Source organism: Anser brachyrhynchus, assembly GCF_964034855.1.
Source record: "Anser brachyrhynchus genome assembly, chromosome: 24".
NCBI classification, from domain to species: Eukaryota; Metazoa; Chordata; class Aves; order Anseriformes; family Anatidae; genus Anser; species Anser brachyrhynchus.
In genome coordinates this window covers 5,792,950-5,805,925 of record NC_137717.1, presented here as the reverse complement: position 1 = coordinate 5,805,925, position 12,976 = coordinate 5,792,950, and the positions used below count along the sequence as shown (strand labels likewise).

Below are 12,976 nucleotides of genomic sequence, written 5' to 3'. Positions count from 1 at the left end.
TTCAACCACAAGAGCTACATACACAAAGACGGTGTGTGATCTCTGGTCATTATTTCCAGTGAGTAAGTGTCGTGTCACTGGGTCACCGTTCTCTATGGTGGCTGGAAAAACCCATGTCACCTCGTGTCACCAGCCCACAGCTCCAAAGTCAGGCTTTTAAGGTTTCTGCTCAAGTGGGCTTTCAGCGGAGCTTTTCTGGCAGAGACCGAATGTTATCTGTAACGGGGCAGAGGCTCGCAGACGCTTCTGACAGAGGATGAGTACTGGAGGTATGTCAAGAAATGAAAAAGGTCAGAAGATGAAGCTTTTCCAGCTTATGCTCAGGAAGCCTGAAAAAGAGTGTGTTACTTAAATCAGGACCTATGCAGTTACCCATGGTGATAATGTTAAAACGTTTTGATGGAGAAGGCAGGTTTTTTCCAAGTAAAGGGAAGCGTTTACTAGTTGTGACATAGCTGCTGCTGCGTGCAAGGACTTTAAGTAGGTTGCTGCTGGTGTTCTGCAAGTGTCTGGTTATCGTGGCTTACTCCTGGGGCTCGAACTAAACAAACTGATTTTCCTCTGTTTTCTCCAGGTTCTCCGTGGAGGAGCCAGTCAGCGTCCTTTGACCCCAAATCAGAACCAGCAGGGACAGCAGACTGATCCGCTGGTGGCTGCTGCAGCCGTCAACTCTGCCCTTGCCTTTGGCCAAGGGCTGGCAGCAGGGATGCCAGGTAGGGAGCCCGAGGGGGCTGTGACTTCTCCGGTGCCCAGCGAGATCCGAGAAAATTACATTCTGAGTCTCTGCATGGTGTCATGTTTGCCTGGCGCTCAGCAGTGTTTTGTTTTTATTACAGTATTCGTAGGCTTTAATCTGTGGGTGTCCGAGGCGTTTTGGAGAGGCTGTTAGATGCGAGCAGAACTACCTGTGCCGCGGTTAAGTTAAAGCAGGGTTCAGGTCCCTGTGCCACAGATGAAACAAATGTTATCAACTGGATTGGTGTACTGGCGCGTTAGCTGCTTGTCTACCCAAAAGAATTGATGGCTCCTGTTGAAAGTTGTGTTCAGGTTTTTCTGGGGCTCATCCTAGCTTATGTGATCTTTATTTTAAGACCGCCGAGACACCTTAGTGCTGTTCATTAGCCTTGTCTCTCCAGCCCTGTCGGGTATTCGACTTTAACAGAATAAGGACTTCCCCTTCGTAATTTCTTCCAGACAAATACGAGTGGCTTAAAAAAAGAAAAGAGAAAGAGACAAAGGCAGGGGTTTGTTATAATTTATTGTTCTGCAAGAGAGAAGTGAGAGAAGCTGGCATATAAGCCTTAGCTCTGATCCATGAGGCTGTACAAATGCTAAGACATCGGTTACACAGGATGTGGTTGTAATGACCAAGGGCACACGTAAGTATTTTTTGAATAATGTGCAAGTATGTCCTGTTGGTCAAGTGCAATCAAACAGGATGATTTTGGCCTCAGATCTCCCCTCTAGAAGCGTCACATAGTTGCTTTGTGGTTTTTTTTTTTATGGTTTAGGAAGAATGTTGCCATGTTAAGTTACAAAGCCAGTAGTAGCATATGTGCTTTCAAGTAATCTGTGAATTTTCTTAAATCTGCATTACTGGGGTGCTGGGGGCTGTAGTTTCAGAACAAGCATTCACAGAACAATTTCTGCTTTGTGACCTCACTTAGGAGAATGTCGTTTTTTCACGAATAGGTTTTTTTAAAAAACTGTAAGGTTCTGTAGCTGGGTACCTAGATTAACAGTTGTACTCTATAGAAAGTCTGCTGCTGTGTGTGTTGACAGCATATTTAAGAGTATTCATAAATATTGAAGGATGCGTTATGATAAATATGTACCTTCAAAAAATGCACCTTAGGTAAGTTTGGTGTCTTGTTTGCACGTGTGCACCCAGAGCCACTCCAGCATACAGCGGGAGAGTTGGAAGTGTGGTGCGTTCACATATGTGACAAGTGCCAGCACAGGCTGTACTTGTCAGGGGAAAGAAATAGTGCTGGAGTATTTTAAGACACTTTTTTCTCTGGATAACTGAATTTACACAGAGGGTAATGTTAGTGTAGTAGTTTCAGGGGAAAAAATCTTCCCTAACTGAAAGACTTACTAAGGTAGAAAAGGAGGTATGAAAGTTGTGGAGTAATACAGGATATGACTGTTAATTAAACAATCGTGCTTAACAAGAATCAAAACTGTTGTTCTTTCTCTGTTGTGATCTTCCTGTAAAAATGCTTCTGAACAGTCATTGTTAGATGGTAGCTGCGTGCTGTGCTGCTTGTTGCTGAGCTCTGTGCTGTGCCTTCCCCCAGGTTACCCGGTGCTGGCTCCTGCCGCGTACTACGACCAAACGGGTGCTCTCGTGGTGAACGCAGGAGCCAGGAATGGCCTGGGGGCCCCCGTGCGTCTCGTGGCCCCCGCGCCGGTCATCATCAGCTCCTCTGCAGCGCAAGCAGGTGAGTCCCAGTCCGGCCAGGTGAAAATCTGCTCCTGCCTCGACCTGCGGGGAGCGGGAGCGAACCCCCCCGTGCTGTGCTGGCGATGATGATTCACTTGCCCTCACTGAGATCCAACACAGGGATTGTTGCTGAGAACTTCCTCTGGACTCACTGTGGGCTGAGCCTCAAGAAATCCCCCTGAGAGGTAGCATAGCTTAAACTGTGTTATTTTGCAGGGTTTCATGACAGTTACTTAAATTGGTCTGCTGGCATCCAGTTTGCCACATAATGAAAGGCTTTAGCCCGTGTGGAACTCCCAGATGATCACCTTACTTGCATAAAATGTTATGTGCCTGGTCTTTGCCATGAGTTGTGTTGGATTTTATTAGGGTTCTTTTGGGAGTTCAAGGCTTTAAAAGGAATTTTTCAGCAGGAATCTGTGTGTGTAAGCAGTCCTTGCCAGTGCTGGTAACAGATTATGAAACGGGCTTTTTAATTGTTTCCTTGTAGCTCTTATTTTGCTTTTTCTTTAGAACTGGCTGGAAAACAAAAGTATTTGGTTTTGATGTCCTTAACACTGCAGGATTGCGTTTCATGCACCAAAGGACAATTCTGATTATTTCAAAACTTGTTTCTTGATTAGATATTACTGTGTGTGTGGCTGAATTGATTTGAATCTCAGTTTTTAGGAGAAAGGGAACATTTTTTGATCTATGTAGCTGTAATAATACCAACAGCAGTAATAACAACTTTGCATTGTTGTTGTTTGGTGTCTCTGTGCAGGACTTGTGGAGCATAGGTGTGAAGTACAGAGATGTTTACAGATTTTTGATGTGAAAGGGAGGTTTTCTTGCTGAGGGGGAAGAAAAAAATCTATGGGAAATAAAAGGATCCTGCTGAGGTTTAACTTCCAACATGGATCCAGAAACAAATTTTTCAAACTCTGCTTGCTGTTACTTTCTCTCCAGCAGTTGCAGCAGCTGCAGCTTCGGCCAATGGTGCAGCTGGTGGCCTGGCAGGAACAACAAACGGACCATTTCGCCCTCTGGGAACGCAGCAGCCTCAGCCCCAGCCTCAGCAGCAGCCTACCAACAACCTGGCCTCCAGCTCGTTTTATGGCAACAACTCTCTCAGCAGCAATTCCCAGAGCAGCTCCCTCTTTTCTCAGGGCTCTGCCCAGCCTGCCAACACCTCCCTGGGGTTTGGGAGCAGCAGCTCTCTCGGTGCCACGCTGGGGTCGGCGCTGGGAGGCTTTGGAACAGCAGGTAGGAGCTGCAGCTTCTTCACAGGGAACTGCTTTGGCTTTAAAAATGGGCAGTCCAGTCCGCTGAAACTTCTAGTGGCTAATATGGTAGAGGTAGCGTGGCAAGTTCATTCCTTTGCTGTATGCGTTTGGTGCGTTATCAGACATCCCCTTGTAGCTACAGATGAAGTTGTTAAACAGCCTTGGGTTGCCTTGCCTTTACTGGCATGCGCTCGGTGGAGATGCTGGACTGACAGGAATGGGCTCTGGAGGGGTAACTGTCTGTGTGCTAGCTCTTACCTCAGAGTAATGGCTAAGTAACTTGCTTTTTGTAATCTAAAGACGTTTTTTTATTTGAGGTGGTTTCTATGCTTTATTCTGGTCGTTATTTCTATCATACACCCAAAAGCCAGACACTTTTTGTGGTTGCAAGAAATATTATACACATCATTTCTTTGTTCAGATTTGTTCTGATTTGTTTGTTAGCCAGCTGGAGACAAAGATTTTTCAGAATAAAACCAACCCAGAAAGATGTCTATGGGTTGGGTTTTTTCCTTTTTTTTTTTTCTTCCTTCAAGTAGAACAATTGTTTTAATTGCTGCTTAGGCTTAGAGGTAGTAATTATGTCCTGAACTTTCCTGCTTTCATCCGTCTGAAGGGCAAGTTAAAACATGTCTTTTGAACCTGGTCCATCAGAAAAGAGACAGTGTCACTGCATCAAGTCACAGTTTTAAATAAATTTATTCTATATATTTTTCTTAATCCCAGCCTGAAAATGTGAACCATCTTGGATCGAGTAAACACAGTATTCACTTCTTCCATTCCAGTTTATTCAGCTGATTAATTCAATGGCTAGTTTGCCCAAAGCCAAGATGCACAAACTGGTTTTCCCTCAATCCATCAATAAATTGCGAGGCTGTTGCTTCTAGAAATTATTTACAGTCATGAAAAAAAAAAGATTAATTCGTTAAAATTGTTATCAATTCCAGTATTTATTAAACCAGATTTTAATGCAAAAATGAGTTTTTTCCTCAAGTAGACAGTGTTTTTAAAGAGGTTTTTATCTGGCTAGCAAGTAAACTCTTCAAAAATGTTAGTTTTGTGTTTAGCTTGAATTCTGATTACCATCTCAATAAAGCTTGATGCAAATGAGTAGAAAAGAAATGACTCTTCAGCTCTTTTTTAATACAGTGAAAGGTGAGAATGAGGATTCCAAGTAAACATACAAGAAACTGTACATGATCTTAAACATAAATAGACAAAATCTCTTGTTGGATTTGTTTGAGCTCTAACGGCCAAAGGATAAGTATGAGGCCCTGCTTGCAGGGAGATGTAGTACCTGATGTTGCACTAAGTGATATGTGTAGGGAAGAAGCCCTTTGAAGTACACAAACCTTTCTTCTGAGGGTTCAGAAGCAAAATGCAAGTGGTTGTGCCCAAAGCCAAAACGCTCGCTGTTGTTTCTCGTTCTGTCGCTTCCTTTAGGTAGGTTGTGTCTCCTTGATCTTTTGGCTTTTAGGTTTTCGGGGCTGGTTTTCTGGCAGTGTTCTCTCAGTATGAAAACTCTTAAACTATACAAGACAGACAGGATTCAAGCTAGTTATTTAAATCGATTTTCTGCTTGATCATTAGCAAACATGACTTTAATAAATGCATTTCGTATGGGCACATACCCCACCTGTAGGAGAACAACAGCCTGGTGCAGTGGCGTTGTTAGTAGGTGCCGGTCTATTTTTGCCTGTTTTGCACGCCTCTCCAGCTCTCCGGTTGTCTCGGGCACCTTGTTGTCTTCACTCACTTCTGCTCTTGTCCTCCTTCCAGTTGCTAACTCCAACACTGGCAGCGGCTCCCGCCGAGACTCCCTCACGGGGAGCAGTGACCTGTACAAGAGGACATCCAGCAGTTTGACACCCATAGGACACAGTTTTTATAATGGCCTTGGGTTTTCCTCGTCTCCTGGACCTGTGGGTATGCCTCTGCCCAGCCAAGGACCTGGCCACTCTCAGACTCCACCACCCTCCTTATCCTCACATGGATCTTCTTCAAGTCTAAACCTGGGTAAGAGCCCCAGGGCCGCTGTCCCAGCACGGCACGTTGCTGCTGGTCTGCTCCCCTGTCGGGCAGAGACACCAACACCCCCGCTGCTGGGGGGGTGAGATGCTTGTGGTCTGGTCGCTGCGCTTAGTCCTGCGAGAGGTTCCCTGATGTTGCAGAAGTAGGTGAAACGCTGAAGCAGGAGCTGTAGTACCTGCGTTAGGTGTCGGTGCCTCTGAGTAGCTGAGCTGTCGGACAGGAAGGTACACGCATTGCCCGCCTGTTTCCTCGTCTCTAAATTCAGGATAACGCTTACAAGTGCTTTAAAAACATTTTTTTTTGCATATATCTCGGTACCAGCTCCAGTTGCTTGTTATCCTTGGGTTGAATAGATACGTAGGGCTGATCCTTAAACTTGTCACATGTTTTAAATTATCCGTTAAGCATTCAGTAATTAACGAGCCTAGGATACAGTTTCTTTTAACCAAAATAGGTAACATTATCAGGAGCGATATTCAAGTTTTAGCTGAGGATTTTGTGAGTTTGCTTTTGAGAAATTCCCATCAGTGTGCCCGTATCAAAAGCACCTTAGTGCATGGCAGAGGCTTTCTTGATTTTGGTAAAGTACACTACTTTATGCAAGTGACATCTTCCGTTTGAAATTTCAGTAGGTCCAGAACCTCCTATACACAATCAAGTAAGTCTTTCAGAATAAATAAAGGATATATTAAATAATAAAGCAGTGCTCATCTGAGCTTCCTGAAGTGTTCATTCCAGGGCCTCATAAACAAAAAAGATGGGTTATTCTTTGCCTTTGCACCGAATAATTTAGCAGTTGTTTAAAAAATTACTTTTTGTTTGTCAAGCATCAGTCTGGAGTTGGGTTATCAGAACGCTTTCTAGATGCATACACATGCCGTTACTCATCAGATATATTTGTTTACCACAAGCGTATGTGTTCAGTGTTGATGCTGGCTAAAAGTTTGCATGAAATAGTAATAAATACGATTTTTGAGATCAGTTTTAGATTTACCATCTCTTCTTGTTCAGAGCTTTAATAGAATTTGAAGGGCTTTTAGCTTTATTTATGCAGCTGTACAGTCCTTAAGCTGACAGTTAAATAGCTACAATAAATTAAGGCTGAAGACTAACCAGATTCAGATTCTGGCACTAGGAAAAGTCTGTTGCCCCTGCAGGCAAACAAAAGAATGAATCTTGAAAACTGGATCAGAGAAAGGTTAATCTGTTCCACGAACAAACACTGGGAAGAAAGGAGAGTTCCCAATTACAGAAATGGCCTGTGCCCCAGAGCAGCGAGCGTGGGTCTTCCCGGTTTGACAAAATGCCCCTTTTCTTTGTTACCATGGGTCCTCTCTGGCTGACTTCATGCTTGGGAGCTATTGCCAGAGAAAGCTCATAGCTCTGTGTGGTTTTTACCTGGAAATCTGTGAAAGTTCATTTTATTAAGGTTATCTTTCACCCGTAGCGTAAGACATGTTATAGCGGTGAATGTGATCACCGTTTCCTTTGGTTTTAAAGTAAGTTTTAATGCTATAAAAACAGCACAGGCACTACTTCTTCCTTACAAGAAGCTCGAGGCAGGCTCCTTTTGTCTTGGAGCGATACCAAAAGTCGTTGGTGATGGAGGCTGAGGAGAGTTTCTGAATATCTAAAAATGAAAGGACAGATGGGAACACGCAGACGTGGTGTTTGCAGGAAGGGAAATGAGGGCAGCCAGGTTTGGAACAGTCCTATCGCGGTGTCGGGGGGGGAGACGACAGGGGGGAGCCCTTTGATTTCAGGGTTACACGGTGAGATGAGTTGGCGTTAAATCCCGCTCGCCATCAGCAGATGTACAATTAAATGCCACGTAGGCCGTGGATTTGCCTTTGTCATGTCTCATGGATGTGAAAGTCGATCGTTCGTTGGGCTTGTGTGCTGTGCGTAAGTAGTAACGATTCGGCTCCTGCTCCTCTGGCTTTCCGAAGGCTCCTAGCTGTGAAAAACGGTGTGCGTGTGTCGCGTTAGGTGTTTTCTGGTGTTGTGAAGTGACCTTGTGAAATGGCCGGGCAATTGCAAGTACCCGAAATAGCCGTGCAGCCAGTTCTTGTGAGAAGAACTGCTGGAGGAGGGAGGCTGAGCTAAATGCACGCTTTAAGCTCAGAGGTGTGTGCACCACGTGCAGCTAAGATAAAACAGCTGTCGGTAAGTACGCGCTTCGGGGCTCGGAGCGCAGCAGGGCCCCTCTTTTTTCCTGGTACTGATCAAAATTTGGAAATACCACATACGTTATTTAAAAAAATTGAATTATAACATTTATTTTTGGCCAGGTTACAGCTCCCATCAGTTCACGTAGTCAGTCCCAGCAGCAGTTCTGTCGCTGATGACCAGGGGCAGTGACCAGGGGACACCGGGGGTGCCCCAGGGGCTGCTGGCTCCTGCGCTTCCCAGTGGGACCTGCCTGGTGCTGAGCTGCAGGGCGGCCCGGCCCTCTTCTCTGCCGGCTGTCTTAGAGCTGTCTCTTCGTCTTCCTGTTTTCCACCGCACTGCCCCTGTGCACGCAGGCGACTCCCATGTTTCTGCGCAGTTCGAGGGCCCTGCAAAAGTCCAGTGGAAGCTTGCTTAGGAAGTGCTTTGTCTTTCCTGGGCTGTTTAGGAAGCAAAGCAGCTTTTGTGTTTCTTCCCCTGTGTGTTTTATTTTTTTGACTCATCCTTCTGTTGCCATTTTTTCCCTGAAATCAGTAGTTCTTTTAATTTAACATCTGTCTTAAGCATACCAGCAAGCACTGGGAAGATGACTTAGCATTTGAAAATAGGAAGCAGTTGTTAGGGCCGCAGCGGGACTCTGAGCATCTCCTCTGCAGTGGAGTCCTGGGATAAAGTCTGTGCACGTTGCGCTCCCCAGATAAAGATTTCTCCGTGTGTATCCCAGACACTTTGAAGACAATCCGGTCTTCCCCTGTCAGTCTGTTCAGAGATTGACCGTGCCACAGCTGTCACTGCACAGCCCCGTGTCCTGGCTTGCTGTCGGAGGTGCAGGGTGGTGCTCAGCATGGGCGGCCTGGTGTTAGCGTGCCCGGGAGGATGGCTGCAGGCAGCTTGCAGACCTGCTTTGGAGGTTTGCTGTGGCTGAGGACACAGGAGAAACTGTCAGTGCCAACATCTTGCAGGGGGCACCTCTGTTCTTTGGGATTTTGTCCCTCTGTTCTAGCTTAGTGACCCCACAACCCTCAGCAGCGCTGCTTCCAGACTGTGCGTGCTGCTCTCAAACAGGAGCTGTTTCTCTGTAGTAGCTGGTAAAATCACAGGAGCCTCCTTTGCCCATCTCCTCGCACTCCCAGTCACACGTTGGCATAGAGGAGCCTGAGCTTCTCTGGGATTTCTGCCCTTGGGTGGTGACAGATGGGTTTCAGAAGCACTTGCTTTGTTAGGAACCCTGCCCGCCCCCCAGTCTCTAATTCCCAGTATGGCACTGACCCTTACGGAGAGACCTTCGGTCAGCATCTCCATCAGGAGGAGACAGAACTTCAGTGCCTGAATTGGGATCTCCAAAACAATCTGAGGTCCTTACTTGGCAAACCTCTGACCGCGAAGGTTTTGCCTGTGCCGGTGAGGCTTTCCCTCTGAATTCAGACACGCGGCGTAGATGGTAACGGGGTGCTGAACCCTTTCCTCTTACAGCCGTTTGCAGGAGCTGGTCAGGGTACAGCTTTTCGTTGTAGTGTGTCAGCGCCGTGACTCTCACCTGCTCCAGGCTTCTGAAAAACAAATGCTAACTCCGAGGGCTTTGGGTGCGGTGCAGAACGCCAGTACCCCACGGCTCGGCTTGCTGCTGATTCCCCGTTACCTTGGGTATCCCGGGCCTCCCGGCAGCAAGGAATTTGCGTCACTTCAGAGCCCTGGCTCAAAGAGGAGGGCAGGTGGAGGAACCGATGGCCATGCCGTTGGCAAGGCAGCCCAAGGAGGAGGGGAAGAGGAAGTTCTCCGGTCGCTTTCTCCTTGAGAAAGCCGAGGTTTGGCACCAGCTCGGGAGGCGTCAGAACATGCTTGCCCAGCTCAGAGACAGGGGAGCTTAATTAGCCCCTTATCAGATACTTAGTTCTCACCTAGCGCTTCCTGCGTGCAAGCTTCCTCGAGGCGTTGTTGGCAGAGGAGTGCAGTTCACTCCTTTTTAAAAACTTTTAAATCCTTTTTTGACCCTGCCATTCGCGTGGCTGCCAGGAGGAGGTCTGTTCTTGTGGACAGACCTACAGCCCTTTGCCGTGGAGGTCTTCCATCTCTTCCTTGGCAAAGATTCCCTGTGGACTTTTTCAGGTGACTTGCCCTTGCTGCCTCTTGTTGGTCTGTCAGGTGGCAGGTCCCCAAGCCAGAAGAATATTTTTCTGGGGAGAACTCGGTTCCTCTTGGGAAAAATCCCGCTCGCCCAAGTAGCTGGCGGCCTTTGGCCAGCAGAGGGATCCCGAGCCCTGCGAGAAAGGGAAGAGTCCTGTGCCGTACTGCTGCTGCACGCTTAGAAATCATGGGCAGGGAAACGGCATGTGAAGGTTTACCTGGTTCCTATCAGCACTCACAGTCTGCTGGCTGTATGAATATTCCCCATCCGTATCACTGGGTAACAAAGTGCTCTCAGTATGGATGAAAATCTTTAGGGCAATGTGAAAGCACAGGATTATTTTTTTTGTGGTCTTCATTGCTTTTAATTTATTTTCACTTGTACCGAATAGTGATTTTCTTTAATCTCTAAAATTTTTGTTCTTGCTGCCTTTTTGTTGTCTGATTTCATCTGAATTCTGTCCCCACCACCGGTGCGCTTCTGTTCAACTCAGGCCTTCGCACAGCAGTGAAGGGTAGGCTGCGCGAGGGAGGGTGAGGGATAAAGCAATTAGAAACTTCAAGTTAGCAAAAAGATCCAAGCAGTGGGATTGACACTTGTCAGTTTTAGGCACTTTGAACACAGAGCGAGGAACAGCGATTGTTACAGCCTGTTCCGTGCTGAAATCTTTAGCTCAACCCATCTCGGTGGAAGAGGAGTAATTGGAGGTAAAATGGGACGTGAAGGTTGCGCGTGCTTCTTGTGAACTACTTCCTTGGCCGCTTTATTTCATCTCTTGAACCCCCCTTGTTTTTGTGACTTGCAGGAGGGCTCACGAATGGCAGTGGCCGCTACATCTCTGCTGCTCCTGGAGCTGAAGCCAAGTACCGCAGCGCAAGCAGTGCCTCCAGCCTCTTCAGCCCCAGCAGTACGCTGTTCCCCTCGTCTCGCTTGCGCTATGGGATGTCTGACGTTATGCCCTCCGGCCGAAGCAGGCTGCTCGAAGACTTTCGCAATAACCGGTACCCCAACTTACAGCTGAGGGAGATTGCTGGGCACATCATGGAGTTCTCCCAGGATCAGCATGGATCCAGGTGGGATTGAAAACGTTGTGCCGTGGGGAGCTTTTGGGACAGCTGCTCTTTGATTTGGCGTAGCTGGCAGTTTGTGTCACGTCCTGAAGCAAAGGAAAAGGAGGTGTAAAGAGGGAAAGGGGGTGTGAAGAGACACAGCCAAGTAGTGTAACACTCAGACCTTCCTTTTTATAGGCTGGGGACAAGTCCTGGTAGCATGACTCCCCTCTCCAAAGATAGGCTTGCTTGCTTCAAAATTTGCCTGGTTGCAAGACCTTGCTGTGTTACCCTGTTATGATTTGCTTTGCTTAAGATGTTGGGATACAGATGACACGTAGACATAGGTCTTATGACTGCCACCACCCAAGATTTCAGATCCCTGTGATTTAAAGATCTCTGCTCTGTAAGAGCTCAGTGTGTGAGCCTTATGAATGGAGTTGTCTTAACCAGTGCTTTGAGGGCACGTGTGCCAGTGGCATCATACCAACCTTATTTTTCAGGTTTATTCAGCTGAAACTGGAGCGTGCCACCCCAGCAGAACGCCAGCTTGTGTTCAACGAGATCCTCCAGGCAGCTTATCAGTTGATGGTCGATGTATTTGGAAATTATGTTATCCAGAAGTTCTTTGAAGTAAGTCTTCACTCCCTTCTTCGCAACAACTGTTCTTCCTGCTGCCCTGAGGCACGGGATGAGCTCTTAGAAGCCTTGCCGTTTGGCTAAGAGGATGGATGTCTGTCAGCACTGATGTCACCTCATCCCCACATGCTGCTGGATCATTCCTGTTGGGGTGACTGAAATGGGGGACTCAGAAATTCTTCTGACGAGTAAATCCTTGCTTTGAGAGGTGCAAAAGGTATAGGGATAAATAACAGTGTATCCAGGAGATTTAGAGCCAAGAAGACTTCGTTTCCCCTTTCCAAGGACGCTGTGCTGAGCTGTCAGTACTCGTGTTTAGAAACACAACAAACAGCATTCACTGAAAGAAAATGTGTATTTCTGTACAAGGAAGGTGGGCAGACATCCATCTCTGTCTTGAAACTGGTCTGTTCCTTCTACGCTAAGCCCTGGTTATTTACTTATTTTGAATCCAGTAACTTCCTAGCAAGCACCAATCTCAGGGGTTGCCGCATTAGCAAACTGGCACCTCACCCTGGTGGTTGTAGCGCCTTTGAGTCTGGAATTTGTTTCAAACGTGTCAGACATGTCAGAGACAGAACAGACATCTCTCTGTGCCTCTCGAGATCCGTTGAGCTGTGGCTGGTGTGTTTTTCAGTAGGCAGAGTGTTTCTTGTTTACCACTTTGGCATGACGGGACGGGAGGGCTGCTGCGCTGCTTGGCCACGTGAGGGTTGTGTGTCTGTAGTGATCGGTTTTAATCTTTCCAGTTTGGCAGCCTGGAGCAGAAGTTGGCCTTGGCAGAACGTATCCGTGGGCATGTTCTGTCCCTGGCTTTGCAGATGTACGGCTGTAGGGTGATCCAGAAGGCCCTTGAGTTTATTCCCCCAGACCAGCAGGTAATTGTAAGTTTCAATTTTAACTTTTCTTCTTGATGTTTAACGTTCCTTGCTGTTTGGTGACCTGGACTGCAAACTTCTGTTACTCTTGTTCTTGTTTGTGGCTGGTGTTCTTTTGGTTTGGTTTATGGTATGTTTGTTGTGTTTCTTGTGCTTGGTAAGTGTGTGATGTTGTTCTTGGGTCTCGTTGTCATCTCGTTGTCCCACTGAACACTTAATGGTGTCGGTTCTCTGCTAATTCCCTCCAGTCAGGTTACGTAGGCTGGCTGAGGGGGAAATTGTGAATAATAGTGAATAAGGAGATATTTTAAATCCCTTGAAGTAAGCAGTGCCAGAGTTCTACTTTTATTATTATTCACTGAGATATTGCTGCT

The 12,976-nt window shown here is 46.8% G+C and overlaps 2 protein-coding genes across 17 annotated transcripts in view; both read left to right on the top strand.

Annotated features, from left to right (window-relative positions):
• Positions 1-12,976, top strand: part of SDC3 (syndecan 3) — a gene marked incomplete at its 5' end in the record, with an annotated part of 120,821 nt that overhangs the window by 56,590 nt on the left and 51,255 nt on the right. The window lies entirely within an intron of this gene.
• PUM1 (pumilio RNA binding family member 1) overlaps positions 1-12,976 on the top strand; it is a 71,785-nt gene that overhangs the window by 48,790 nt on the left and 10,019 nt on the right. For 9 of the 16 annotated variants that reach the window (XM_080566839.1, XM_080566852.1, XM_080566847.1 and 6 more), the window contains 7 exons: positions 575-713; positions 2,301-2,444; positions 3,395-3,691; positions 5,491-5,727; positions 10,842-11,109; positions 11,589-11,718; positions 12,474-12,608. In XM_080566839.1, coding sequence (XP_080422965.1) covers positions 575-713; positions 2,301-2,444; positions 3,395-3,691; positions 5,491-5,727; positions 10,842-11,109; positions 11,589-11,718; positions 12,474-12,608 — 1,350 coding nt within the window. The remainder of the gene's footprint in view (positions 1-574; positions 714-2,300; positions 2,445-3,394; positions 3,692-5,490; positions 5,728-10,841; positions 11,110-11,588; positions 11,719-12,473; positions 12,609-12,976) is intronic. The other 7 variants (XM_080566853.1, XM_080566851.1, XM_080566846.1 and 4 more) reach the window with 2 other exon arrangements.